Consider the following 26651-nt stretch of genomic DNA (forward strand, 5'->3'; position numbering starts at 1 on the left):
AGGTGAGGGTATGATTGATCTGCCGGGGAGAGAGGGATAAGATAATTGCACACCTCAAGTATAATCCCACATGAAGAGTTGGGTCTTGGCCCTGGTCCGTATTTACCTGACCTATGCTCCTTTACAAATCCCTTAACTTTTCTGAACCCCAATTTTGGAAAGCAGTTTAGTATCCTGAGTAATAGCTTGGAATCTGGAATCAAATAGCTGAGGTCAACTCACTCATGAGCAGTGTGACCTTGGGCAGGTTCCACAACTTCTTTGAGTCCCTGTTTCCTCTCTATAAAAGTGGGATAACAATAGTATCTACCTGAAGTACTAGCACGAAGTTGTTGTGTTGGGAAGATTAAATGAGATCACACAGGCAGAGCCCATAGCACAGTGCCTAAAACCTGATAAGTAATCAACGAATGGTAGCTATTACTATCAAGAACTTAGGCTCTGGAGACTGAGAAGATAGACTTGAACTCTGAATGGGTTTATATTCAATTCCAAGTCCCATCACTTACTGGCCATGTGGACTCAGACAAGTTATCAAACCTCCAAATCTCAGTTTCCTCTGCTGTAAAACGGGATAAGAAAAACACCAACTTCAAAGGGCTGTATGATTGTTAAATAAAATGACAGTCATGAATGCAGAGAGATTTTGTTTGTAAAATCAATTGGATTTAGGTAATAAAATTCATATTGGATTGGACAGTGAGGGAGAGCGTGAGATCAAGGAAAACTGACAAGGTTTTTGTCTTATAGACAGAACTAGGCAGATGTGATTGATCCACAGATAGTTAATAACCCTTGGGTCACCAGCCAGCATGAGCACCTTATGAAAATAAGGCACCAAGAAGAGTGGTCAAAATGACCTTGGCAGTAAAGCACTTAAGAGAATGTCTGGCATGTATTCAAACAACAGTTGCTGTTAACTATTTCTTTGTCATTACTATTGCTACTGCTGCTACTTTTGGGCGTGGACTGTGGTTCACATGTGCTTAAACCCCATTGCCCACTACTGGTCTTCTGCTTAATCATATTTGCTGACAAAAACTGAACCAAGGTTAATGCTATTTTCCTGCCAACTTTTGAACAGATTTCAAAGAGAAAATAGATGGAAAAGTATGTTTGAAATCCATAAAGAGCTAAATAATTGCAATGTGTTGTTTCTGGTAAGTTTACTTTTGTACATCTCATTGGATTATTGGTGGGAGGATGAGTAAGACAGGCAGCAGATGTAAAAGAACTTTGCCAAGTTACAGGAGCTGTTTGATATATTTAAAGTGAAATCCATTGTGGACCAGTCTGCATTGTATATAAGAGTTTATTTTTTTCAAATTCTAAAAATCTAATGTCCTTTGTCATGAAGTTCTCAGTTTATGCAGAGATTTCTCAAGAATCTTTATAGAATTGTGAATATCTGCACAGAGTTATAAGGAATCCCCCCCTTATCATAGGCACGGCATTTTTTTTCCTACTTGCTCTGCTTCTTGCTTCAATAAACAACCAATCTTTATTTACTTGGCCATTTCCTGTTGGATAACTTTTTTGTGTGTTTATAATGGACCAACCTCTTTTATCCACTGATGGTATAGGTGCCTTTTGCTTTCACACATATTTCAGAAAGTCTTTCAGAGCATGTTCCTTGGTGTCTTATTTGTTGTAAAGGGCAAATTCTGGTTTAAAGATGTATGGGGTTTGAAGTATGCTGGTGCCAACGATGGTTAAGTGTCTACTGACCATTTACATCTGTTCAGTTGTCTAAGACAAAAACCTGAATGTTTAAGTTAACCTTGCTCTCTCTGTCACTCTCCAAATCCAGTATGAGTTCTGCCACCTAAGTGCTGGTGATTTGACCAATGAAATATCTCTATATCCATGCACATTTTAATGTAAACTGCCATCCTTTAGATAACTTATCCTAGTTTATAATTTACACTGTTTTTTTTTTTATTGTTTGGTCACTGTCTTCTTAGATTATAAACTCTACAAGGAGAAGGACTGGGTTTGTTTTTACCCATTATTATATTCACAATGACTAGCCTGGCACATGGTAGGCATTAAATAAATATTGGATAAATAAATGAATAAATGAATAAAAGACATGCAGGAATTAAGACACTTCCTGCATGTCTTAATAAACTGGTATTATAGCATATTATGTATTAATCTCCTTTTCCCCCTATAAGTGTAACCTCAGGGTCTTCTGAATATAAGTTCATATTCTGCATCTTGTAATACTCCCCTCTTCTGATTAAGTACCACCATCTTTGGGGACTTGCTGCCTTCCCAAGAGGCCAATTTCAACACCTCATTTTAAAAAAATTGCTTACCTTAAAAAAATAATGTTGTAGGTATATCATAATCCCCTGTATTAGGTCGGCCAGCTTTGTAAAGGCCTCAACCCCTTTTCTTGGGAAAAACATAGAGAACTGTAGTTGGCGGGTGGGGCTCAGCCTCCCACAGAAGGGCCACAAACATTATTACAGCTGACGGCAGAAACACATTGGATAAGCCTGAGGACAGCCAGGCAGCTTGGGAGACACAACTGGCTCAAACACATCTTCAGGACTGTCAATGTTGTCCCCATGAATTTTGAAATGATTTAATCTCTAATTAATAAAATGTTTAAAAAGTTGCCCTGTCTCTACTAAAAATACAAAAAATTAGCCGGGTGTGGTGGTGGGCGCCTGTAGTCCCAGCTACTGGGGAGGCTGAGGCAGGAGAATGGCGTGAACCTGGGAGGCGGAGCTTGCAGTGAGCCAAGATCGCGCCACTGCACTCCAGCCTGGGCAACAGAGCAAGACTCCACCTCAAAAAAAAAAAAAAAAAAAAAAAAGTTGCCTTTTCTAACTAAATTCTGCTCCACACTTTAACAGGCACACATATTGTTAACCATGGACATTACCCCAGATCCATGTCAGTTCTACAGAGTCTGACTTTAAATAAAAATGGAATATGGCCATGTGCAGTGGCTCACACCTGTAAGTCCAGCATTTTGGGAGATGAAGGTGAGAGAATTGCTTGGGGCCAGGAGTTTGAGAGCAGCCTGGGCAACATAGCAACACCCCATCTCTAAAAAAAAAAAAAAAAAAAAAAAAAAACTTTACAAATACAAATATGGAATATTATACACATGTATTTCTGGGATTCATATATGATTTTATGTACGCTAATACACTACACCAAATACATTACACCACTCTTACATGCAACAAAACACATTTTGAAGCAGTCTGTATATCTTAAACAATAAAGCTTATTCTTAAAACATGCCAAAGTTTTTGTCTGAGGGAGGGCACCCCACTCACTTAAATAGACGCTACTCTGTTAGTTTCACACTCAATGAAAATCTGATCCGAAGGAGTGTAGGATAAACAAGGTTCTAAAAGTGAGGAAATTCATTTGTTTCCCCACTAAACCATTTTCCTCTCATGTCTGCAGGAGAAAAGCTCAGAGAGCTGGGAACTTCAAAATGTGGTTTATTTAGTAAGATGAGCAGACTGCAAAAGTGAGTGTCCCTTCTTGGGAGCTGATTTCGTTCTAACATTCTGCTGTTGCTTTTACAGTGGGTCTCAGCAGATTCCTCCGTATAGGAGGGGCTGCAGGAAGAATGGGAATGATCTGAGGATTAACTGAACATGCCCCTCTGCAATCTTTGTAGCCTCTTCAAGCTCTGGGAATTCTTGTTCAATTTGGACTTTTTAATAAGCTGAATAGAAATAATAGTGTAGGAGAAATGCCGGGCCTGAGTGTCTGCAAAATCTGAGTCTAATTAATGACTGCTGAGGCAAAAGATTTTTTTTAAAAAAGATTTTCTGCCCACTACAGAAATTACAATTGATTCTATTTATGTTTTGTATCCAAGCCTGCTAATGTGAATGGTGCCCAGAATGCCATGTTTTACAGATGCAATCTTGGAAGAGAGGGGAGGGGAGGGGCTGAGGGGATTTTACAAGAAACAGAGCCACAGACTGCCCTCTTGTTGTGCAGTGCAGGTCTTCCCTGGGTCACAAAAGCTCTATGGTACTCTGTGTTGCTTTATAATTAATAAACATGCAAAGCACAAGCCTGGATATCATGGGAAATAGGACACACGGGGCAGTCTTTGGGATTGCACAACTTAGCATGTGACCAGGAGGAATGGCAGACGGCATGGAACAGATCCACATGCCAAGCAAGAGCTTCCAACAATTGGTGCCACAGGAGTCCAAGGCAGGGAGAGCTCATGGAGGAGGAGAGAGCAGGGCAGGCTTTGTAGAGATGGGAAGACTGAAGGGTGCCTTTGGACAGGATTCAGATGGGGCGAAGGAAGGGAAGGAGGTTGCCTCCAGTGACCAACAAGCCTGATTTATGAGAAGAGCTGCTGCTGCTGAAATGTGCCTCCCCATCTGCTAGCCCTGGAAAAGGGATTAGTTCAATAAGGCAGGCACTTTCCAGGACTTTGGGAATGTGACATGAATTTTGATCATAGGAAAACCCTTTGCAGTTCCTGTTGGGGTCTTGGAAGAGTAGCTGGGAGGCAAGCCTTGAAGACAGATTTTGCCTTTTATCACAGCTTTGTTAGGGCCTGGGCCAGATTAGGGGGTTACATTGCTTCCCATGAGTGGAAGGGACAAATCAGCACAGGATCTGGTTTTCATAAATAAAATAAATTTATATATACCATGGAATAGATTGATTCCTCGGTTTCGCTGATCTCACAGTTTCCCTGATAACAAGGATGGTCATACCACAGCTTGCGAGAAATCCTTGCAAACATAGTTGTGTTTGCTCAATGCTTGTTGTTTATTGTTGATCAAACATGCAGAAAGCTCTATGTGCTGACTCACTCTCCTTAATAGGAAGCCTGATGTCGGCTTAAATATTTATTCTAGGGAAATTCTCCTAGATGCAGATGACTTGGGGCCAGCAACTATGGGCTCTCCTTTTTCAGACAGTGTCCTTGGTTTCAGGCACCACCCTCAATTGCACACCAAGTGCGGACAGCTGGGAGGAGGAGCTGGCATCGCGGTAACCAGGCCAAGTGTTGGGATTCAAAGCTGCTGACCCATTTCGGTGTTATCTGAACCCAGCTTTCATGCAGGTTCCTGTTTCACTGCCTGAAACACTTTGAAAAGGCAAACAAAGACCCAGGAGCCTTGCTGGACCTTTGCTTCATATTTTTGCTCGAGGGCTGGTGCTAAATTCACCAGTTGTGGTCAGTGGAAATTCCCTGAAGAAGCCACAATATGAGAAGGCACAGGGATAGTTTCTTCCTTTACAGTGTTACTGGCTTAAAGGGCTACAATCTTCCAACCATCCAGACTTCTTCTTGTAATTTTATCACTATATTCTGCAGAAGCAAGCGGGAAAACTGTCATGGTGCTCAGAGGTAGAGTCCTGTGCAAGTGTGGAAGGGGAGATGTTCCTTTCAGCCTGTATCAATTCTCCAGCTTCTCAGGACAATGGTACTTCGTCTGTTGGGCAGTAATGATTTCTGGAGGTGCTCTCCACCTGGTAGTAAGAGGCAAAGTGCTCCCCTGCCCATCCACGATGTATTCAGATCAGGCTACAGGGATTCTGGTCTTGCCTCTGTCAAGCCAGTTCACCTTTTCGGTCCTCAGTGTCTTCCTCTCTGAAATGGAGCTACTTCCTGGCCTGCCTGCATTGTTTAGTAGAGCACAGTGGGCATTCACATCGTGGGCATTAGAAAGACTTGAGTCTATTCGGGATCACTACTCACTGTGCTGTGTGACCTTGGACAAGTTAGTGAATCTCTCTGAACTTTTAGTATCTACTTCTATAAAAGGGGTAATGATTTCTACATCAAATGGCACCTATGAGGATTCAAGGAGATGATTATGTGAAATGATTTGCACAGTACCTGGCACATAGTAAGAACTCACTGAATGGTGGTTTTGATTATTTTTACCTTCCTAAGAAAATAGACGTAGGAAAAATCATGGGCTCTAGAGTCAAGGAAAAAGCAGGTTCTAACCCTGCTTTCCCCCTTAGGGCTGTGTGGTCTTGGGCAGGTTATCTGAGCTTCAGTTTCTTCATCTGTAACATTGGAATAGGAATATTTATTTTGCAGCATTGTCATGATTTTTAAATGAGATAATATTATATGGGAAAAAGGGATAATGTCTGGTTCCAAAGTAAGTTCTCTACAGCTGTTAATTTCCTTCTGCTCTTTTCCTATCTCTCTCAGTTAAGAAACTAAAATGGAAAACAAGTGGGAACGTTTTGAAAAAATCTGACACATAAGTACTTCCTCTTGAAGGAGAGAGGATTGAAGAACAGTGGAAAGATCAAAACATGAGCATCAGATTGAGGAAGCAGAGCATCTGGGGATTTGATGAATCCAAGCCCTGGGCAACTGCCTTCTGGTAATCCAGTGGTGATTTTCCATTTCCTTAGATATTCATGGCCAAATGTCATGGAAAGAGCAGAATCTTTGGAACCAGAGCTGAGTTCAAATTCCCCACTCCACCATTATCAGAGGGCAGACCTGAGGGCAGTTTTTCCAACCTTCTTGCACCTCAGTTTCCTCATCTATAAAACGGGGATACTAAATCCTTCTTCAGAGAGTGGTGGCCAAGTGCCTGGCAGAGGAGCTAATAGAGAGAACATGTTCAAGTCACAGTGGGTTTTCTTCTTCAAGGCTGAAATGCTATGGATTCTGAGTGTCATGATGTCTAGATTTCCTGAGTCTTGATTTCAAGCCTGATTGCTCTGTTGTCAGACTCTATATCTAGCTATAGTTTCCTGTTGTCCTTGGATTTAGCTTCTGCCTGCTTCTTCATTTCATCTTTTGCCATTCTTCACTTTAAGCATTGGTCTTTCATTCTCCTATGCACTGTCCTGGGCCGTGCTCTGCCAAGAACATTCTATCCATGCCTTTCCAATGGATGGCTCCATTACGTCCTTCAGTTCATCTCTTCAAAGGAACCTGGGTTCTTTTTCAACCCTTTTACTCTTAATCTCATGGCCATGTTATTTCTTTTATTCCCGTTATCACAATTTTAATTCCACATGATTATTTATTTACTTGTTTTTAATGTGTCTCTCCCACTGGATTGTAAGCTCTACCAGGACAGAGCCTCTACATGCTTTAGTTGATACTGAATGGTCAGAGCCTGCCATAAAAGACTTTCAATGAGTATCTGATGTATGAATAAATACTAGCCCCTGCATATTAATTTAAGGTTTAAAAATATGGGCATTATGGGCAGAAAACTTTGTGAAGAATTTGAGCTTATCAGAAGCTGCTCTGCAATCTTATTTTGGATAATTAAGCCCAGTCTTATTTTATTATGAGAAAATAACCAGCCACAAAACAACATTCATGGGAACAAGCTGGGATAGAGGCTTCAGATGGGGGGAAAATTGAGAGTTTTCTTTTCAGTATCCAAAAGGGGAAATGAATCTACTTCTTAAAAATAGTTAGCCAACTTTTAGGCCATAATTATTTCTGTCTGATTTGAGAAAGATGAGCTCGCTCTACTTGTCTCTGTTTCTCTGTCCAAGCAAACGTATGAACAACTGCCATAAACATGGGTTTCGAGTACTGGAAGGATCAAAACCACTAGCATAACTCACAGATAAAAGCTCACAGGAATGTTATCATTCAGCTAAAAGTTTGGAGACTGAAGTCTCAAATTAGTTTTCTTTCTATTTTGAATGATGGTTTCGCTAAAATTTCTTAAAGATCTTTGCAGTTATTTCCATTTGGGGATGGAGGAAGTTTTACAAACATTTGGGCTCATGTTGAGCTTGGGTGAGTTGCTAAGGCTGATGTATTCAAGGACAACACTGATTTATGCATACAAAAAAGTCCAATCATCTGTGTGGGAAACAACACTTGGAGTTAGGCACACGGCTCATAAGAACGTCTGAACAGATAAGAGTTGTCCCTTTTCAGAATCTAGGCATCTTAAGGCAGGACTATTGCCTCCTAATTGGCCTACAGTCTCTGGGTATCCCCAGTCTCCCTCCTATGTATGCAAGCACTGCCATCAGATTATTTTCTTAACTTGTTTCAGTAACTACAACCACTGCCTATAGGTTAGAGGCAAAACCCCTTCAAGGCTCATGTTAATCTGGTTTCAACCCAATATCTGGGCTTATTTTCCATTACTCCTGACTCCTTTACCCAAACTGTCCCACTAGATAGATAGGTATTATTATTATTATTGACCCCTGAGTATGCTTTTCTGTCTTCCAGCCTCTAGGTTGAGGTCATAATATTTCTCCTTTGGTGCTACCCATCACCTTTTCCTGGTCTTTCAATGATTCAGGTCTGCCCTGCCTTCTCATGAGGACTCCTGCCCAGAATAATCCACCTCTGAGCTTCTTAAGGATCCATGATTGGCCCCCAGTCCTGCTATTAATCATGTTTTGCATCCCTTGGGTTGTTGTTTTACATGGTTATTGTAGTTCTTGTTGCTTACACTGTCAAGTATGCCACAGTGACCCCAGAAATAATTTAGAGTAGGAGTCCTTCACCTGTGGACCAATAACTGGGTCTGATAATTCTCTATGCTATCAATAATTTCCACTTTCTGGTTAAGGTAGCTTGAGGAGGCATATATTCTTTGCAAACAAGCACTTCTTGAATAAAACAACTGTCACTGGAACATAATTAAGACAGAAATTCCAAACCTGAGGTGGGATGAATTTTTGCAATTCTGTATTCTTAAGGTCAGATATGTCAATGTTCTAAAAGCATACCTGGGGCACTTAAAAAAAAAAAAAAGCAGATTTGAAATATATGGATCCCTTGGATCCACCTGAAACTCAATGCAATAGAATCTCTTGGGAATAGGTATTGCAAACATAATTCTCAAGTGATTTTTATGCATATTCAAGAATGTTTAGGGGATCAAGGGAAGCTGACATTAATATCCCTCATATGATGGGGAAGGGAATTGGAAGAGGCAATAACTCATATGCTTTGAGTGCCTATTGTGTGTCTGGAAAAATATTAGGAATTTTCACCAGTAATCCTTGTAATCCTCAAACAAGCCTATGATGTAAGTCATCATCAGTCCCTGTTTCCAAACAAGAAATGTCCAAGGATCTCTAAGTGTTAAGTACGTGGGCCAGTGAAACTGTGGGTTGCCGGGCTCTGAGCTTCTTACTTCCCACTCTGCATTCCACTCTGCTGGAGCTCCTAGCAAACCCTGAAGGGAGAGCAGCATGGAGGCACAGCCATGCTGGAATTTTCCTGGGTTGGTCTGGGAGGGCTGGCAGATGCTGAGCCCTTGGCCGGTAACCCATGGATCAAGACCCCCTTGACGTCTTAAGAGGAAAGTGATCCCCTGAGCTCTGAATTTGCATCCTGGACCCCAAGTCTGTAGCCTGGTAAGCTTCCAATGAAGATCACAGATGCCTGCCTGATCACAAAACCTAACGGTGGAGGCTGCAGAGCATCTGAACATCATTGCAGGTGCAGCACACATACTGACCTGCTGGCTGAGGCTTTAAGACAGCAGCATCCAATATTCTATCTGGACCAAGGGCCTTGCCTGTGTGTGGGAGGTGGAGAATAGAGGCCCTGGAAGCCAGTGTCCTGTTTACCATTCAGGAAAAGGTGTGAAGAAAATCACCTATGTGTGAAGGAGGACTGGTGACTGTGCAAACCCTGGACAACACTGGAGCCCATGTATTTGGGGATTATAGGTCGAAAGCAGTGGGTCTCAACATTAAAATCACTGGGGAGATTTAAAAAAACTCTTGAGGTCCAGGCTGCACCCCAGACCAGATGCCTAGGCAGCAGTGCTTTTTAAATCTCTGCAGATGACTTCAATGGACAGCCTGGTCTAAAGTGCATCCAATGGCCAAGTGATATAAGTCCAGCCTACAAGTGCTCTGAAGGCAGCTTGCGTTTAGTCACAGTGGGAAAGCTGAGGTGGTCAAGCATAAACCACCAGCCACAGTCTGCCCAGTTAGAACGGAGAGGGCCTCCTGAAGCTTGGCTCACTGCCAGAGCAGCGCCCCTTTCAATTGTTAATTTTCCACTGCAGGGTACAATTGAGAAAAGACGTGTAAAAGGCAGAAGGGAGAGATGGGACGTGGCAGACACAAAGATATAGGAAGAAATGATGTTCTCTCAAGCAGAAAAACACCAGGCTTGGAGAGATGGAATTGGGGTATTAATAGCAGATCAGAGACAGAAGGTGCCTGAATGTCCAGTCTCAGAGGAAGAGCTCTACTTACTGAGTGGATGATGCCTTGCAGAGCCTGAAAGCCGTCATTCACAGGAAATACATGATCCTTACTGTCCGCAATCCGGGCCAGCTGAGAACACAGCAAATACACAAACACATGGGGAGACTGTTAGGCTTGGATGTGGAAAATTTAGGAAAGCCGTTGGGGCTAAGGGGCTCTAGTTATATTCAGAACCCAGGGGAATATGAGGCCTTCACTGGGCTCAGGGGCTGCCCTGAAAAGCCATCAGTAATAACAAGCTCACCAGTGGCCTCTCTGGAGCAGGCCAAGGGTTGGCTCCAGCTTTTACATTTGTTTTAATACTTTTCTCCTCGGGAGCAAAGGTAAGAGTGCCCAGCTTGATGAACGCTTGGCCTGGGTTGATATGTTTATAAATCTGGGCACAGGCCATGGGCTCATTTTTCTCCCATTCACCCAAATTCCTGTTGGCAACTTTATCTGAATCAAGCAGATTCAAATTCCCTTTCAGAGCAACTTTAAATTCAAGTTGTGGTGTTGGGTGAGGCCACCTTCACCTTTCACCCAAACTGCCCATTGAGGAAAGGGCCCTTGCAGTTGGTTCAGCTGCTCCTGCTTTATGGAGCAGGAAACTGAGGGCCAGGAGAAGCCGATGTAGGGCTTGTCTGCCCCCAGATCTCTGTGTGGTTCTGTGACTGCCACAGAGTCAGTGTCAGCTGTTGTGTATGGCTTCTAAAAAAAATATGTTTTATTGTTTTTACTGATTGCAAAAGTAATACTTACTCATTGTAAAAACTTAGGAAAATCCAGGAGAGTTAAAACAAAAAGAAAACAAAGGTTACTCATAATCCTTCTGTCTGTTCATCTATCATCTATCTTTATTAGCCATTTGATAGATACTGTTCATACTTTTTCTATGTGAACATACAAATGTTTATTTTAGAAGTGAGCACATACTATTCTCACTGCTTTGTAATCTTGTTTTATTCACTTAGTGATATATCATGAGCATTTTCCTATGCCATTAAAACAAAAAGAAACTATGAACTACATTGAGGAACATGTATTTAGATTGCTAGTAAGCTTTTACAACTTGCTTATTATATGCATCTATACACACTTTTTTGCCCACTTGTCCAATTATTTCCATATTTTTGTGTTGAAAATGCATTGCGTTTTTCATGGGTGAAAAGGAACATTTGTTATTTGAATAAGAAAATCATACTTGTCAAATTAAATTTGGCCCGGGTGTGGTGGCTCATGCCTATAATCTCAACACTTTAGGAGGCCACGTTGGGAGGATCACTTGAGCCCAGGAGTTAGAGACCAGCCTGGGCAATACAGTGAGGCTTTATCTTTACAAAAAATTAAAAATAGCCAAGTGTGGTGGTGTGCGTCTGTAGTCCCAGCTACTCAGGATGTGCACCTGTATAGTGAGCTAATCAGGAGGCTGAGGCGGGAGGATCACTTAAGCCTGGGAGGCAGAGGCTACGTGGGCTGAGACAGCTCACTGTACCCCAGCCTGGGTGACAGAGTGAGACCCTGTCTAAAACACAAACAAACAGAAAAAACCCAAGTTTTCCAAGTTAATTCAGATATCTTTTGACATCCTGGCAATTTAATGTTTGCCAAGAAAGATGCTGCCTTGATGGTCTGTGTTGAAGACCTCAAGAGCATCAGCAAATGACTTCATATTCCTTACACAACCAGTAATTCCTTCCTGTTTAGCATTTCTAGAAAAATAACCTATTTCAGGGGCATTTATTACATTGATCTGCCCTCTGCACTGACTGAACACGTTCTTCATCATTCACAAGCTCAGTATGCTCCAAACCTGAGGAAATCCATGACCATACCTGTGTCTCATTGAAATCTTTCACACCAACACAGTAAACAATTGCACCAAGATCTCGAGACCTATTAGCCTGGGAAAAGGAAAGAAAGGACATTAGAAAGAGAAGCAGTGACAAATGAACTCCTCTTAGAGCTATCTGACTAATTTCAATGATGAGGTATTTAATGAGCACCTACCATGTGGCTGGTGCCATACTGGAGAAGGCAATCCCCGTCCCCAAGAAGCTCAGACTGCAGTGGACATCACATTCTAACATAACACATGGTGGACTTGAAAAGACACACTGAAGTAGAGTCTTGATGAAGGGCTTTGAAAGATGAGGGAGGAAGGGAAAACTGCAGGCTAAGTTAAATATTCTGGGGAAATGATTACCTTTTCTATTCCTTTGACGGATTTTTACTGACATACATTTCTTTGTAATGGGGGTGTGATATCACAAAAGAATGGGGCCTTTGGAACTTGATATAGTTGAGTTTGACCCCTGGCTTTACTCTGTATCGTGTTTTGGGGATTAAATGAGAACATTTACAGAGCTCCTCACACAAGGCTAGAACCACGTAGATACTCATAAACGTCAGCACATTTTGTGAATAAAGCCCTTTCCATACCTACAGAATAAAGTGGTTTAATGGTATGGAAATTGTGGTCCATATTTGAATAGGTAAATCCATGATCTCCACAATTAAACATTGGGATGGCAACATAATGAATAATACCTAGATTTTGGCTCGATTTCAATATTTGATTTATTAAAGTCTCTGATAATCTGATTTCCAGATTCTCCTGTGTTTCAGAATGGAAAAAAAAATTGGAAATCCTTGGCACTTACAGTGGGTGCTTAATAACTGATAGCAAACATAGAGTGAGTGCTCAATATATGCATATTGATTTTGATTGTGTTATTTTTTCCCTTTCTTAGTACCCAAATCCACTTCTGTTTAACACTGAATTCTAGAAAGGACAAAAACATACGTCTTTTTTTCCTTCATGTTAGAAATTTCCCTGCTGCTTTTAGGATAAAATAAACTTTTAGATTCAGTGTAGCCCCAACTTTATTTGCAACAACTCTGTGATTCTTCTTCTCCAGTTGGACTTTATATAGAATTGTCAAGAAGGGAAAAGTTCAATTTCTTTATATCTTGAGCTTTATCTTTCTTTTTCAGAAGGTCTCCTTCTACTGGCACTCTGAATATTTTCCCAAGTTTGTATGTGCCATACCTAAAATTCCTTCCCACTAATCCCTATCTTAAGCCTCTGACACCCCATCATTTATTTTAGTTTCAATTCTTTCCTTATTAGGGTTTCTACTTTATTTGACTGTTATTTGGCACCCAGTCAAGCCATCTTGCATTCCCATCACATAGTGAGTTTCTACTTTCAAATACAGAGATGTATTATTTTCCAAATGCTCAGGGAGTGTCTGTCATATTACCTTGTGTATTTCCTCATTAGAGTTACTTTTTATACTAGTGAGAGGAGAGTTTACCTACATAATTTCTCTAAGTCCTCTGCCAGTGTAGACTTCAAAAGGCTGACCATTATTTCATGGTAAGTCTCATGAGGGCAGCAGCTGTGTCTCACTCACCTCTGTGCCTCTAGTTTCTAGCAAACGGTCAAGTATATGCCAAGCTCTCAGTTAACACTGAATGAATAAATGAATGAATATATATTTTGTGTTTGTGGAAAGAGCTGAATTTAAAGTAAATAGTTGTTAAGAGCTTGAGGAAAGTGTGATGCTACCATTAACTCCTCTTCTAGAGCCTGCATCTCTAGGATGTTGTTTCTTTCTACCTTGGGCCTGAATGACCCTTTGTCACTAATAAGGCTATGGTTTCAGTACATTTCTATAGTTAATTTGTTTCCTTTTATACTAATTATGCATATAGCTCAAATGTGAAACTTGAAAGAAAAGAATTTCATAAGTATAAATGTTAGTTTTCAATTCATCAGCAAACTTCTTTTTCTAAGTCTATTTATACAAGGTAAAATCTTCATTGAGAGAATTTTTCCACTTGCCTTGAGGAATAATTTTTGAGAACACAAAGAAAAGAAAAAAAGGAACTATTAAAAGAGATGACAATTTAACTTTGCTACCAACTGCTGTTCAACTTTGGTTCTTAGAGTGAAAATCTCAATGATTGATACATTCTGACAAGATTGGCTCTTACATATTTCAAGTAATTCTTTTCCTTCCTCCTGTTTTAGTAGAAAATATAAGGAAAAATTATATCAATGTTTATTTGTTTATAAGTGATATACAGTATTTAAAAACTGTTAGAGCAATATAATGCCATCAATAAAGGCAGGGTAGATATTTTTAATCCTTCAAAACAGAGTAATATGTAAAAATTTTGAAAGGGGAAAACATTTACTATGTGTAAGACATGAAAATTCACTTGTAGAACATGAATTATTATTTCTACTCACGAAACTCTATTTCATTCAGGGGATTTGCAAAGAACACCTATCACATAAATAGAGAGAGTGTGGCCCATTTTAGAAAGGAGAAGCCCCGTTCCATGTATATGTTTAGACACAGCCAGGCCATTGCTTACCTCCCTCTCTGAATAGAAAAAGAGATCTTCATGGAGTTCTCCATCAGTCAAAGCAATGATGACGCTGGCTGTCCGGTACCCTGTTTAACACAATACAGACTGGCTCAGTCCACCCTGCTCCACCCAGGGAAACCCCCTCTCAGTCCCGGGATTCAACCTCTTACCAGTTCAACCACCCAAAGTCAATATTGTGAGAATCACCAACTTTTCTTTTGGGCCTGGAAGCAACTCCAGCATGAAGAAGGACCCTCCATGGGGACAGACTTTAGGGGGAATAGGTTTTGCTTTCTCATTTCTCAGCCTCATCTCGAAAAATGGCCAAACCTGGTGAAATGGTCACTAAACCAACATTTGGGAGTAGCACCGGTGAATCAAGTGTGATTATTTTCTATTAGCAGATACATAACTGTTGCCCAAGCTGTAAGCAAACTCCCACCTGGGCTGTTCAGACGTCCTTGTCACCTGCTGTAATGGACCACATACACCACCCCTTGAAGACAGTTTGGTGAAAGTAATAGTCATCATGATTTACAAGTTGACTGGAAGAATTATAGCAGTTGGCAAAGCCTACTAGAATTATTTCAGTGATTTTTAGGCTTCTCATATCAACGTTCATGGTTGATTTACATTAGCAAGATTTGGTGTTGATATTGAGTCTGTTCTGTTTGTTGCAGTTTAGGATGAAACAAGAAATGGACACTTCTATAGGCCTGGGAGGAAAATCTCTACTGTAATATTGAATCTCTTTTTTAAGAGATTTGACTGAGATACAGAAATGCTACTCATGAAAGGCACTGTAGTAATAATAGCTAAAATAATAAAAACTTCTATGTGCTAGGCACTCTACTAAGTATATTTTATGCAGTTTTTTCATTTAAATATAGGAAAGTTTAAATCAAACTGTTATCTTGATCTTAATGTTATGTTCAGTCACAGTAATGAAGAGGCTTGGAGCACAGAGAAGAACAAGAAAATTAAATTTTACATAAAAATCCAAGACTTTACTAACCTATGCAAATATTTACTAATTTAATGAATTCAACATGCAAAACTCTTCATGGGAATTAGACTGTGGCCAAAATGAGATCTTAATTACTTTTATATAACTTTTCTTGGCATCAACAGGACAGTGGAATTTGACCCAATACATGCCACCTTTCTATGCATTCCTTGTTTGTGATGAAATGTGTGTCTAAGAATTACAGATAATATCATACATGTCTTTTGAAACATGAAATGACTGAAGCACTTTTTCAGCAACAAACATGGAAAAAGTTAAATAATTCATAATGGTAGTTCATACTATAGTCTTACCTTGTCTGTTTTCATAATAAATCTGCTCACTGGCCTGAAAAACATATGAAAGAGCCCTTAGACTTATAACCACTGTTTGCCACTCCAAAAACCATAGTGGATAATGGGCTCTGTTGTTGAATATGCAGCCAATTCTGTCTTGATTCCTTATGTAATTCACCCAGGCTTTGCTCAATTATCAGTGGCTGATATCCATGTAAAGTTACCTCTCATTTAAGTAGTATACAGTCATGTGCTGCATAGCAATGTTTTGGTCAAGGACAGACTACAAATATGACAGTAGTTCCCTAAGGTTATAATGGAGCTGAAAAATTCCAATCACCTAGTGACATGGCAGCTGTGGTAACACAGTAGTTCAATGCATTACCATTTCTATGTTTAGAAACAAATATCATTAGTGTTACAATTGCCTACAATGTATAGTACAGTAACATGCTATATAGGTTTGCAGCCTAGGAGCAATAGGCTACACCATATAGCCTAGGTGTGTAATAAGCTATACTATCTAGGTTTGTGTAAGTACACACTATGATGTCACAGTGACAAAATTGGCTAACAAGGCATTTTGTTGAAATCCTTGTTGTTAAGTGATAGATGACTATAGTTGTCAGCATGGATCGATGTCTTATTCCTTATGGCCTAGTATTTGTTAAGTGACAGATGACCGTGGTTGTCAACATGCATAGATATCTTATTCCTTATGGCCTAGTACTTGTTTCCCTTAAAGCTGAAGTCCCTGAATTCTGTCTCAATCACTGAAGCTGACATCCAACAAAGGACATTTTTGGAGTGGCGGGACTTGTGTGTGGCGTGAATTTGTGACTGCCAGCCAACCATTAGCTAACAAACCATTCATCAGGGTCAGGGAAGGAGGAAGGGAATCCATTTCTATAGTTCTTTTGGCTAGAGTTATCAGTGTCCAAGTTTATGGGAAGAAAATGTACTCTCTTGCTATTGGGTGCTAGTCAGCCCTCTTAATATATGTGCCCTATCTCATCAGTCACCCCATGTTGATATTTCAATATCACGTTTTATATTTGGATTTCAAACTGTTTTAAAATTACCCTTTCAAATCCTTCATGCATGTAAGTGTCTCCTCCTGGCAGAACTTTCTGGAGTTCTTCTAGGCCTTGACGGATTTGCTCTCTGAAATCCAAAGACACTTTGTTAGTCTTATTTGAGCATTTGTTTACTTTGCTGTTGTAGTCATATGTACTGGTCTTCTTCTTACCTCTGTGGATACTGCTGTCTAGTCCCAGTAATTCCCCAAAAGCCTATCAAAGGGAAGGCCTTTATATTATCCATTCAGGGTCAGCCATAGCACAGGATGAGTGGATTTCAAGGATTAAGGGGAAAGACTCTTCTGCAGGAATCTCCATCTGCTTGTAAACACTTTCCTTTCCCTTAACACAGACAGTGTTTTTCTTCTACATTGGAAATGAGTCTCTAAATGCTGCTCCTGATGGGACACACAGCAACTTAGGCAACAATACAAATGGCTCATGTGAGCCAGAAAGAGGTGAGAACCGAGAACCCAGGGAAAGGCCACCACAAGGATGCAGGTGGAAGAGGGTGGCATCCACAGCAAACTGCCACCGCACGGGTGTGCCAAAGGAAACGGAAAATAAAAACCCAAGGAATCTCCGCTTTCCAGGACAGCCAAGAGTGTTTTCTGTGGGCCGGTGCCTGTGTTTTCTTACTCTGATTGTTCAAGGTGACGGTATAGGCAGGAAGAGTCCAACTGGCAGTGGGAAATATAAATGACTTGGGGGCCAAATGGAATCTTTGTGGACCATTCTCTCTGGGATGTAAGAAGTCTACATTCACGTTCCTGTCTTTTAAATAGCTCCATATTGTGCCAAAAAGGGCAATAAAGTATAATTTCTGACTCAAATACCTTATTCATAAACTGTAACCCTATGAAGGGTTTGAAATTTTGCCTTCCTCCTACTGGGGTCTTTTTAGTGGTAGAGGGTGGAGATGCTCTATTTAAATTGGGAAGAGAAACTCCTTTTGAATAGGAAAAAATCTAACATTTATTGAGCATCCGCTATATACAAGGTAGTGACCAAAGATTTCTGATTTCATCCTCGTCATAACCACTGAAAGTGAGTATTACTGTCCTTGCATTACAGGTAAGAAAACTTGGGTTCAGAAAGGTTAAGTAGGAGAGTGGAGACTTGAAGTCAAATCTACCCGACTCAAAAAAGGCTTTCTCCTCTGCAAAGCAGCCTCTAGCATGGAACAATGCTAGAGAAGTGGGAACCTTGCATCAGTGAAAGGCAATGGCAATTCCTAACACTGTCTGGGAACCTATGGCTCTGAGAACGTATGGTGCCAGGCTCTGTCTAGATACATGAAATATAATCGATCCACTTAAGCCTTATGACAGCTCTTTGCAGTAGTACTATTGTTACCGCCACTTCACAGATAAGAAAACTGAGTCACAGAGAGGTTACAGAACTTACCCAAGGCCCCTCTTACCTAAGGCAGAGGTGGGATTTAATCCCAGAGGCCCTGCTCTTAATCAGTATGATAAATACTCTCTTTTTCTCTCATTTATCCTGGCATTGCTTGGAGGGGGAATTCTAAAGAAAATAGTAATCTTTTGTTAAAACTGATATGATGGGGAGACCGTGGGTGAGGGTGGATTGCCAGACTGCTGGAGATTTTAAAAGACAAACAGAAAAGGGGTTTGCCTGTATCTGTCCCTGGGTTGCTGATGCTTCATAGGTGGAATATTTAATACCAAGTAACTCAGACTTTGGAAACTGACTATTGTCTTTTCAATACCTGTGTATCAGACCACATGCCCAGCCACCCAAGTCAGAAACTGGAAGCCCTCCTTGATCCACTAACTTGAATTTCCTTCCTCTCACCATCATCACATTCTGTTAGTTCTATTTCAAACATATCTTGAAATGGACTACTTCTCTATCTCTTCAGCCAACACCACTGTCCCAGCCACCATCATCTCTTGCTTAGCCACTGGGGTAGTCACCTGCTATCTTTTGACTGGCCTCTTGCCCCTTTTTCCATTCTTTCTCCATAAGGTTGCAAGAATGTCCTTAAAGTACAGATCAAATCATGGCATTCACTGTCTGGCTCAAAGCCCTTCAACACCAACCCATTATACCTGGGATTATATCCCAAATCCTTTTCATGACCTTCCAGTGCCTATGTAGATGGCTCTTGCCTCCCTGTCCAGCCTCATCTCACATCATTCTGCCCCCACTCTCTTGCCTTCAGCCATACTGGTCTTCCCAAGCCCCTTTCTCCAATAGGCACTTCATATCGGCAATCACTGCCGCCTGGGAACACTATTTGACCAGCTCTTCATGGGGCTAATTCTTATCCAGCCTTCAGTCCCAAGTTAAATGCCACTTGCTCAGAGTAGTCTTACTTGACCTTCCTAATCTGAATTGTCTTCCTCTATTAGACTTTTTCCTGGTACCCCACAATTTTGTTTTATAGCACTTAGGATATTTTATAACTAATAACATTTGATTATGCAATTATTTGTTTAGGTTTTGTTTGTTTGTTGCAGTTCTAGACTTTAAATTCCTTGAGGACTCGGTCATGGCTGTTTTGGTCCCCACTATATCTTCTGTGCCTACTACAGTGCCTGGAACATAATAGACATTCAACAAATACTTACTGAAGGGGCGAGTGGAGGGAATGGATGTCTCCATTGTTACTCATTCTGGGAAGAAACCATTTTGGGGCAGGGATGAGCTTCCCTTGGCCATGTGGAAGGAGGCCAAGCAGGACCTGACCTGGACATTAGCCAGATCTGGTCACTGACAAGTCTGGGCCCATGTGGTGGTTAAAAATCATTCTCTAGGTTGTATTTCTTATATTACCTCTAATATTCCAATAAATCCCATCAAAAGGCATATTTTAATTTCAAACTCTGTTGTTTGGTAATGAGAAAGGGCATATATCCTGGAGGATAAAGATGAGAGCAGTGTCCCCCACCAAGTCCATGCCCCCACCAAGGGCAGTGCATGGCACCAGCAATCCCCAGGCAGGGGGCAGCTCTGCCCTGTGAGTTACCAGTTTCATGAGAGTCAGAGCAGCAGAGGTAGTGGCAAGGGGACATGACGGGGAGGCTGGGATAGGAAAATTGGGGTCTGTTTGTGAGCACACAGAGGTGGCACCATGGAACCCCTCATAATAGCTGGGGGGCACTATGGGGCAGACGGATAATTTCTGACAGTTAGGTGGGAGAAGCTTGGGCATTAAAAGTAAATATGATCTAATTCTTTGGTCATGGACTAGTGAAGTCTGGGACATTTGGGTAACACTAAAAGTGGAATATTGTGTTAAGACTTGAGACTTAAAAAGAGAACAAAAAAAAAAAAGGGCATCTTGGGGGTGTGGAAATATTTGCTTGGCTTCACTGTATTTTTTCCCTGCCAAATAAAGTCTGGGAACTGGGGTATTTTCTCTAAGCCTATTTCCCTTTCTTTACAAGTATTTTCTTGAGGTTTTTTTTTTTTTTTTTGTACCAGAACAATCAAAGGCTGTTTTGGAAAATGTCCTTATCCTTGATGCTTTGTATCTGGCAAGATACGAACTCAATAGTTGCGAGTGGTGATTACAACCTCCCCATTATACCACCCTTGCTGCTCAAAAGATCAAATAACACATGGCCCCATCTCCCTACTCTCTGCCCTTCTTGAAGGACCCACAACATCTAAGCAAACAAAATGGATGGTTTCATAGGAATTGTGGGTGTGTTTTAGTTCTGGGACAACAGAACTATTAATAAGGGTCTATTCTTATTTTCTCTTGGAAACTGAAGGAGATTGGGAGAAAGATCTTTTAGGGGATGATAAGAACCTCTCTGAGGACTTGGTTATTACCAAGTGAAATGTTATCTTCCTGGGAAATGAAAGAGGCAGGGAATCCTATGAAGAGAGGCTGCTATTACAGAGCCCCTGTTTTCCTTGGTGATTTCACATGTCTGCCAGTGTTCCTACTTAGAAGCTAAGGGTTTTAGGTCACATGTTTTGTGTTCCTTTTGCAACTCCCACTACACTTAATGATTGGCCTCAAGCAGGTGACTGTTGAATGAATGATTCCAGTTTGGGTGCATTCACCCATCATTCATTAATGGCCACTGCTATTTGTTGAGCATACACCATGCACCCAGCACTCTGCTGGTTTGTAGGGGTAGAAGGTGGGGAGAATCAGTCACAATGTCTTCTGGACTTTCTGTTGTTCTAGGAATTGCTCTACTCTTCATGATTACTTTCTGGGATTCTGGTTGTGTTATGACAGTTTGATAACATTGCTGATGAAAACATTAAAAGATGAACACATAAGAAAAAAATTAAATTAAAAAAATAGCTGGGCATGGTGGTGTATGCCTGTAATCCCACCTATTAGGGAGGATGAGGCAGGAGAATCGCTTAAACCCGGGAGGCAGAGGTTGCAGTGAGCCAAGATCACGCCATTGCACTCCAGCTTGGGCAACAAGAGCAAAACTCCGTCTCTAAAAAAATAAATAAAAGAAAGAAAAAAAAATTTAAATAAAAGATGGACACACATAGAATGTCAAGAAGTGCTTCAACAAGACTTTATCCCGAGTATTCTACTGAGGTTTCCACTGCAAAATCTCCCTTAGGATTCTGCAATGGCTATCATATTTTGGTTCTATAAAAACAACCTCCATCACCATCCAAAAATAACCCAACATCAGCTCTGCATTGTCAACTTCCTAGTCTTCTTGTAAAAGAGCTTTATCATCTCTAGTACTCTTCCTTCTTCTTCTTTATTCTGAATTTGTTTTTGTGGATCTAGTTTACACCTGGTATCATTTTCCTTCTGTGGAATTGGACTCTTCTCAAATGCTTTGCAGTTGTTGCCTTTGGTTCTCAACTTATACAGTAAACACCTATCACTATTTATTACCACTAATGCCACTCTTGGAACATTCCCAGATGGCCTTATGGCTCCAATTGTTGACTATAAGAAAACAGTGTAGTGAACAGAAGAACACAGGTTAATTAAACACATTTTGCTGTTACTTTAGGAGTTATGAAGTTCTACAACCAATTGTAATCATTTGTTTACAATGTATATAAAACATAGTCTCTTTGGGACTTTTACCTAAGCATAGGCCAAAATGATTAATATGATATCAAGATGCATGCTGAACCAAAGCTCCTCTTGTGTACTTTTTAGTGAAATACAATTTATACACAGTGACACGCCCAGATATTTGTTCATTTCCCTTATAATTGTTGAATATATTTCTATAAAATTGTTTATAATATTCCTTTATTATATTTTAACATTTGTAGGATCTGTAGTAATATTCCCTTTCCTGATATTATCTGTAAGTTGTATTTTCTCTCCTTTTAGAAAAATCACTCCTTTTTTTTTTTTTTTTTTGAGACGGAGTCTTGCTGTGTCACCCAGGCTGGAGTGCAGTGGCACAATCTCAGCTCACTGCAACCTCTGCCTCCCAGGTTCACGTAGTTCTCCTGCCTCAGCCTCCTGAGTAGCTGGGACTACAGGTACGTGCCACCACACCTGGCTAATTTTTTGTATTTTTAGTAGAGATGGGCTTTCACCATGTTAGCCAGGATGGTCTCGATCTCCTGACCTCGTGATCGGCCCGCCTCGGCCTCCCAAAGTGCTGGGATTACAGGCGTGAGCCACTGCTCCCAGCCTAGAAAAACCACTCTTACCAGTGGTTTATCAATTTATTCTTTTAAAATACTCAACTTTGAGCTTTGTGATTTTCTGTATTATTTGTCTTCTTCCATTATATGTCTGTTCTCAATTTGATTGATTCACTTGTTATTATTTTCCTTTCCCTACTTATTTTGAGCTTAAGAAGTTCTCTCTTTTTACTTTTTCATTGGTTTTAAATCATTTAAACTTTTCTTCTTTTCTAAGGAAAACACTTAAAGCTATACATTTACCCTAGGCACGTGACTTTAGCTGCATCCCGCAAATGTTGATATGCTGGGTTTTTGTTCTTTGTTGGATACGTTTTCTAATTTCCCTTGTGATTTTTCTTTAACCCATGGATTGTCTTTGACACACAGACTTTCTTCGATAACTTTTTATCTCTAGTAAATACTTTTTATGTTGAAGTCTGCTTTGTCTAATATCCATTCTAACTTTTTATGATTGGTGCTTGCACAGTATATCTTTTTCCATTCTTTCACTTTTAATCTATCACCATATTTATATTTAAAGTGTCTCTTGTAAACCATATATAATTGTATGTGGTGGACTGTTATACTAATGTCCCCAAAGATCACCCCTCCCACTGTATGGTCCCTGTATGGTCCCTTCCCATACTGGCTGTGCATGTGGCCATGTAACTTGCTTTAGCCCACAGGACATCTGTAAATATGACAAAAACTAAGGCTCTATTAGCACAAGAATATTGGAGTTTGTTTTGTTGGACTGTTGCAGCCACTGTGGGGGAAAACCTGGTCTTTTCAACTACTTTGAGAGAGAGATCTTCAGCTGTTCCAGAAGCATTGTATTTCCCAGCTGAGCCTAATCCCCAGCTGATCCTATATATAAGCTGCATAAATAAGTCCAGGTGAAATCAGCGTAAGAAATTATCATTTCAAGCTATAATATTTGGGGTATATTTTATGCAGTAATAGATCAATGATATGCTGGATCTTGCTTCTTTAGCCAATGTGACATTCTCTGCCTTTTATCTGGAATCTTTAGCTCATTTTATATTTAATGTAAGTCTTGGAGTGGTTGGGTTTGAGTCTACCACCTTGCTATCTTGCTATTTGCTTTCTAATGGTCACTTCTGTTCTTTGTTTCTTTCTCCTTTCCTATATTCTTTTGCATTGATCATGTACTTTTTGGTATTTCATCTAGTATGTATCATCTACTAGCTTTTAAAAACACAAAGCTATATGTCTTCTTTGTCTTTTTTAGAGCAGTTGCTCTACGAATTATAATATGCATCCTTATTTTATCACAAGCTACTATAAGTCAATATTATGCTACTTCTCACATAATAGAAAAACCTTTTAATATTATATTTCCATGTAGTTCCCTCTTATCCTTTGTGTTATTATTGTCATACATTTTATTTCTCTGTTTGTAACAAATCCCAAAATAGTATTATTTCTGTCTTAGTCAATTGTCTTTTTATGAAATTATGAAAAGATAAAAAATAACCTTTTATATTTACCTAAATATTTATCATTTCTGGTACTCTTCCTTTTTCTTCTTTATTTTTAATTTGTTTTTGTGGATCTAGTTTATACCTGGTATCATTTTCCTTCACCCTAAAGAATTCCTTTAGCATTTTTTTTTTCATAGTGCAGATTTACTGATGATGATTCTCTTAGGCATTTTCCCCCCTCTGAAAATGTCTCATTCTGCCTTAAATATTTTAACTGGATATAGAATTCTAAGTTGATTTTTTTCTTTTTTCTCTTTAAAGATATTGGACCTTCATTCTCTGGATTGCATTTTTTTCCTAATAAAAAGTAAGTTATTATTTTTAATGTTGTTTCTCTTTAATATATCTTTCCTCCCTTCCCTCTGGCCACTTTTAAGATTTTTCAGAAATTTGACTATGATGCACTTAGGTGATGCTTTCTTTGCATTTGTCCTGCTTGAGGTTCTTTGAGCTTCTTGGATCTGTGTGTGGATCATGTTTGGTATTCTAATTACACAAATACATGTTATCAAGCAGTGTAGATCACTTGATAGTCTCCCATAAGTCACAGGACTGGTTCATTTTCTCCCTCCAGCCCTCAAACTTTTCCCTTTCTGTCTTTCAGTTTGGATAATTTCTATTCACTTGTTTTTAAATTTATTAATCCCTTTTCTCTGGTGTTCAATCTGGTTTTAAGCCTATCTGATAAATTTTTTATTTCAAATAATGTATCTTTCAGTTCCACAGTTTTCACTTGGTTCTTTCTTTGAGTTTTCTTTTTTTAATTTCTGATGACCCATATCTTCCCCCATTATATTTGCCTTTTCCTGTAAATTATTTAACCTATTTATAATAGTTGCTTAAAAGTCAGAAAAAAATAAAAATAAAAATAAAAGTCCCTGTCCATTAATTCAAATAACTGAGTCATCTGTGGTTTGTTTCTATTAACTATGTTTTCCTTTATTGTGAGTAATATGCCTCTGCTTCTTCCCATTTTTCATAATAGTTTACATTTCAGTCACTGAGTATAAAAAAAGCAGTGCAGACTTTGGTATAATATTGATTTGTGTTGTTTACTCACTGCAGAGCATAAGGCTTTTATTCTTTGTGAGCTAGGGTGAGGGGCTGATCATTAGATTCCTCCTTGAGTCAGGGTGAGCTTGGGCTGGGCTGCACCTTTTGTTAGATTCATGTTCCCTGTTATTAGGCCAACTCCTGGACTTTTGCTCTGCCCTGCCTTTGTGATCTTCTCAGTACTTGAATTGGTAGATGGCTAGGTGCAGCTTCAGATATTTTTGCTTGACCTTTGTATTTCACTCTGGTAGGACTCCAGAATCCAAGCACAATGAGAATCCACCTAATTATGTGATTTCTCTCTACTCTGCAGGCAATTCCTCCACTGCTGCTTTCTTGGAAAAATGCAGAAATGTGGGTGAGGGGGGATAACTTAGGCTGAGAGATTTCTTTTTCATTTCAGATTCTAATGCCTCCTTCTGGCACACATGGTTATGTAAGACTCAGCTGACTTTTCCTTATCCCTGCAGAGTCTCTGTCTATGGCAGACCCACTCCTCCAATTACCCAAACCTAGACCACGCATCCATCTTTAAGTACGGAAGCTTCTGCAGAAGCTTCTCTGCTTAGCTATTATATAAAGGGTTTGTTTCTCTCTAATTCAGTTAATCAGTGCTTCCTGCATCTCTGCTAGCCTCCTGGAAACATATGAATTTTATTTTGTCTGGGCTTTTCTGGTTGACCATGGAAATGAAGGCTTTTCACATCTCTGAATATCATAAACAGAAGCAGACATACTTTACAGTTCTTTTCTAAATGTTTGTGACTACACATTTGTCTCAAATCGAAAGAAAAATGCTAGATGCTGATTACCAGCATACAAATACACTCTAGTATCTCTTATCTTAAAAAAATTTTTTTAAGTCTTCTTTGATCCCACATCTCCCTCTAGCTACTGACCTATTTATTCACATCTCTCTATACGACACAGCTTCTTGAAACTTGTCTCCTCACTCCTTGTCTTTTCTGGTGGAGTCCTTCTTCCAATGTTTAGTGATCTTTGGCTGTCTGTCCATATCAAATGAATGAGACTAAAAGCCTTGTTGGAAGCTCTGCATGCATGGTGGGCATGCCAATTGATGAATGACCAGCTTTTTTTTTTTTTTTTTAGTAGTTTTTTTTTTGTTGTTGTTGAAGACCCTCAAATATCATTTTATGTGTGTGTATTTTTCCCTCTAAGACATTTATTTCTACAGAGAAGTAGTTTTCAAACTCTTTTCTTAGATTTTAAGTATGAAATTGGACAAGGAAGAAGGCTGGAAGTAGCAACATTTGTTTTGCAGATGTCTCTATAATTTCTCTGTGCCTGGTGTCCCTGACTATGAAACCATTCTTGTGCAATTTTGTCAGAAAATATGCTTCTCCTCTCTGGTGGAGGTAAAGAAGGGGTAATTTTCAAACTCTAGTGGGAGGGAGGGATGGTTCTGAAGGTTGAAGAGCTTTTAAACAATCAATATTCCAGTTTTCACTCTGTAACCCTTCTTTGCCTTTTGCAATATCTAGGTTTTGAGCTTTCTAGGATTCTACAAGGC

General features: G+C 39.9%; 1 protein-coding gene across 7 annotated transcripts in view; it reads right to left on the reverse strand.

Annotated features, from left to right (window-relative positions):
• The window catches only part of ANTXR1 (ANTXR cell adhesion molecule 1), a 237480-nt gene that overhangs the window by 162745 nt on the left and 48084 nt on the right, over positions 1-26651 (reverse strand). For all 7 annotated transcript variants that reach the window (XM_024242099.3, XM_054548115.2, XM_054548119.2 and 4 more), the window contains 5 exons: positions 16950-17031; positions 15886-15919; positions 14572-14651; positions 12018-12086; positions 10192-10272 (listed from right to left, as the gene is read on the reverse strand). In XM_024242099.3, coding sequence (XP_024097867.2) covers positions 10192-10272; positions 12018-12086; positions 14572-14651; positions 15886-15919; positions 16950-17031 — 346 coding nt within the window. The remainder of the gene's footprint in view (positions 1-10191; positions 10273-12017; positions 12087-14571; positions 14652-15885; positions 15920-16949; positions 17032-26651) is intronic.

The sequence above is a fragment of the Pongo abelii genome, chromosome 12, assembly GCF_028885655.2.
Source record: "Pongo abelii isolate AG06213 chromosome 12, NHGRI_mPonAbe1-v2.0_pri, whole genome shotgun sequence".
Lineage (NCBI taxonomy): Eukaryota > Metazoa > Chordata > Mammalia > Primates > Hominidae > Pongo > Pongo abelii.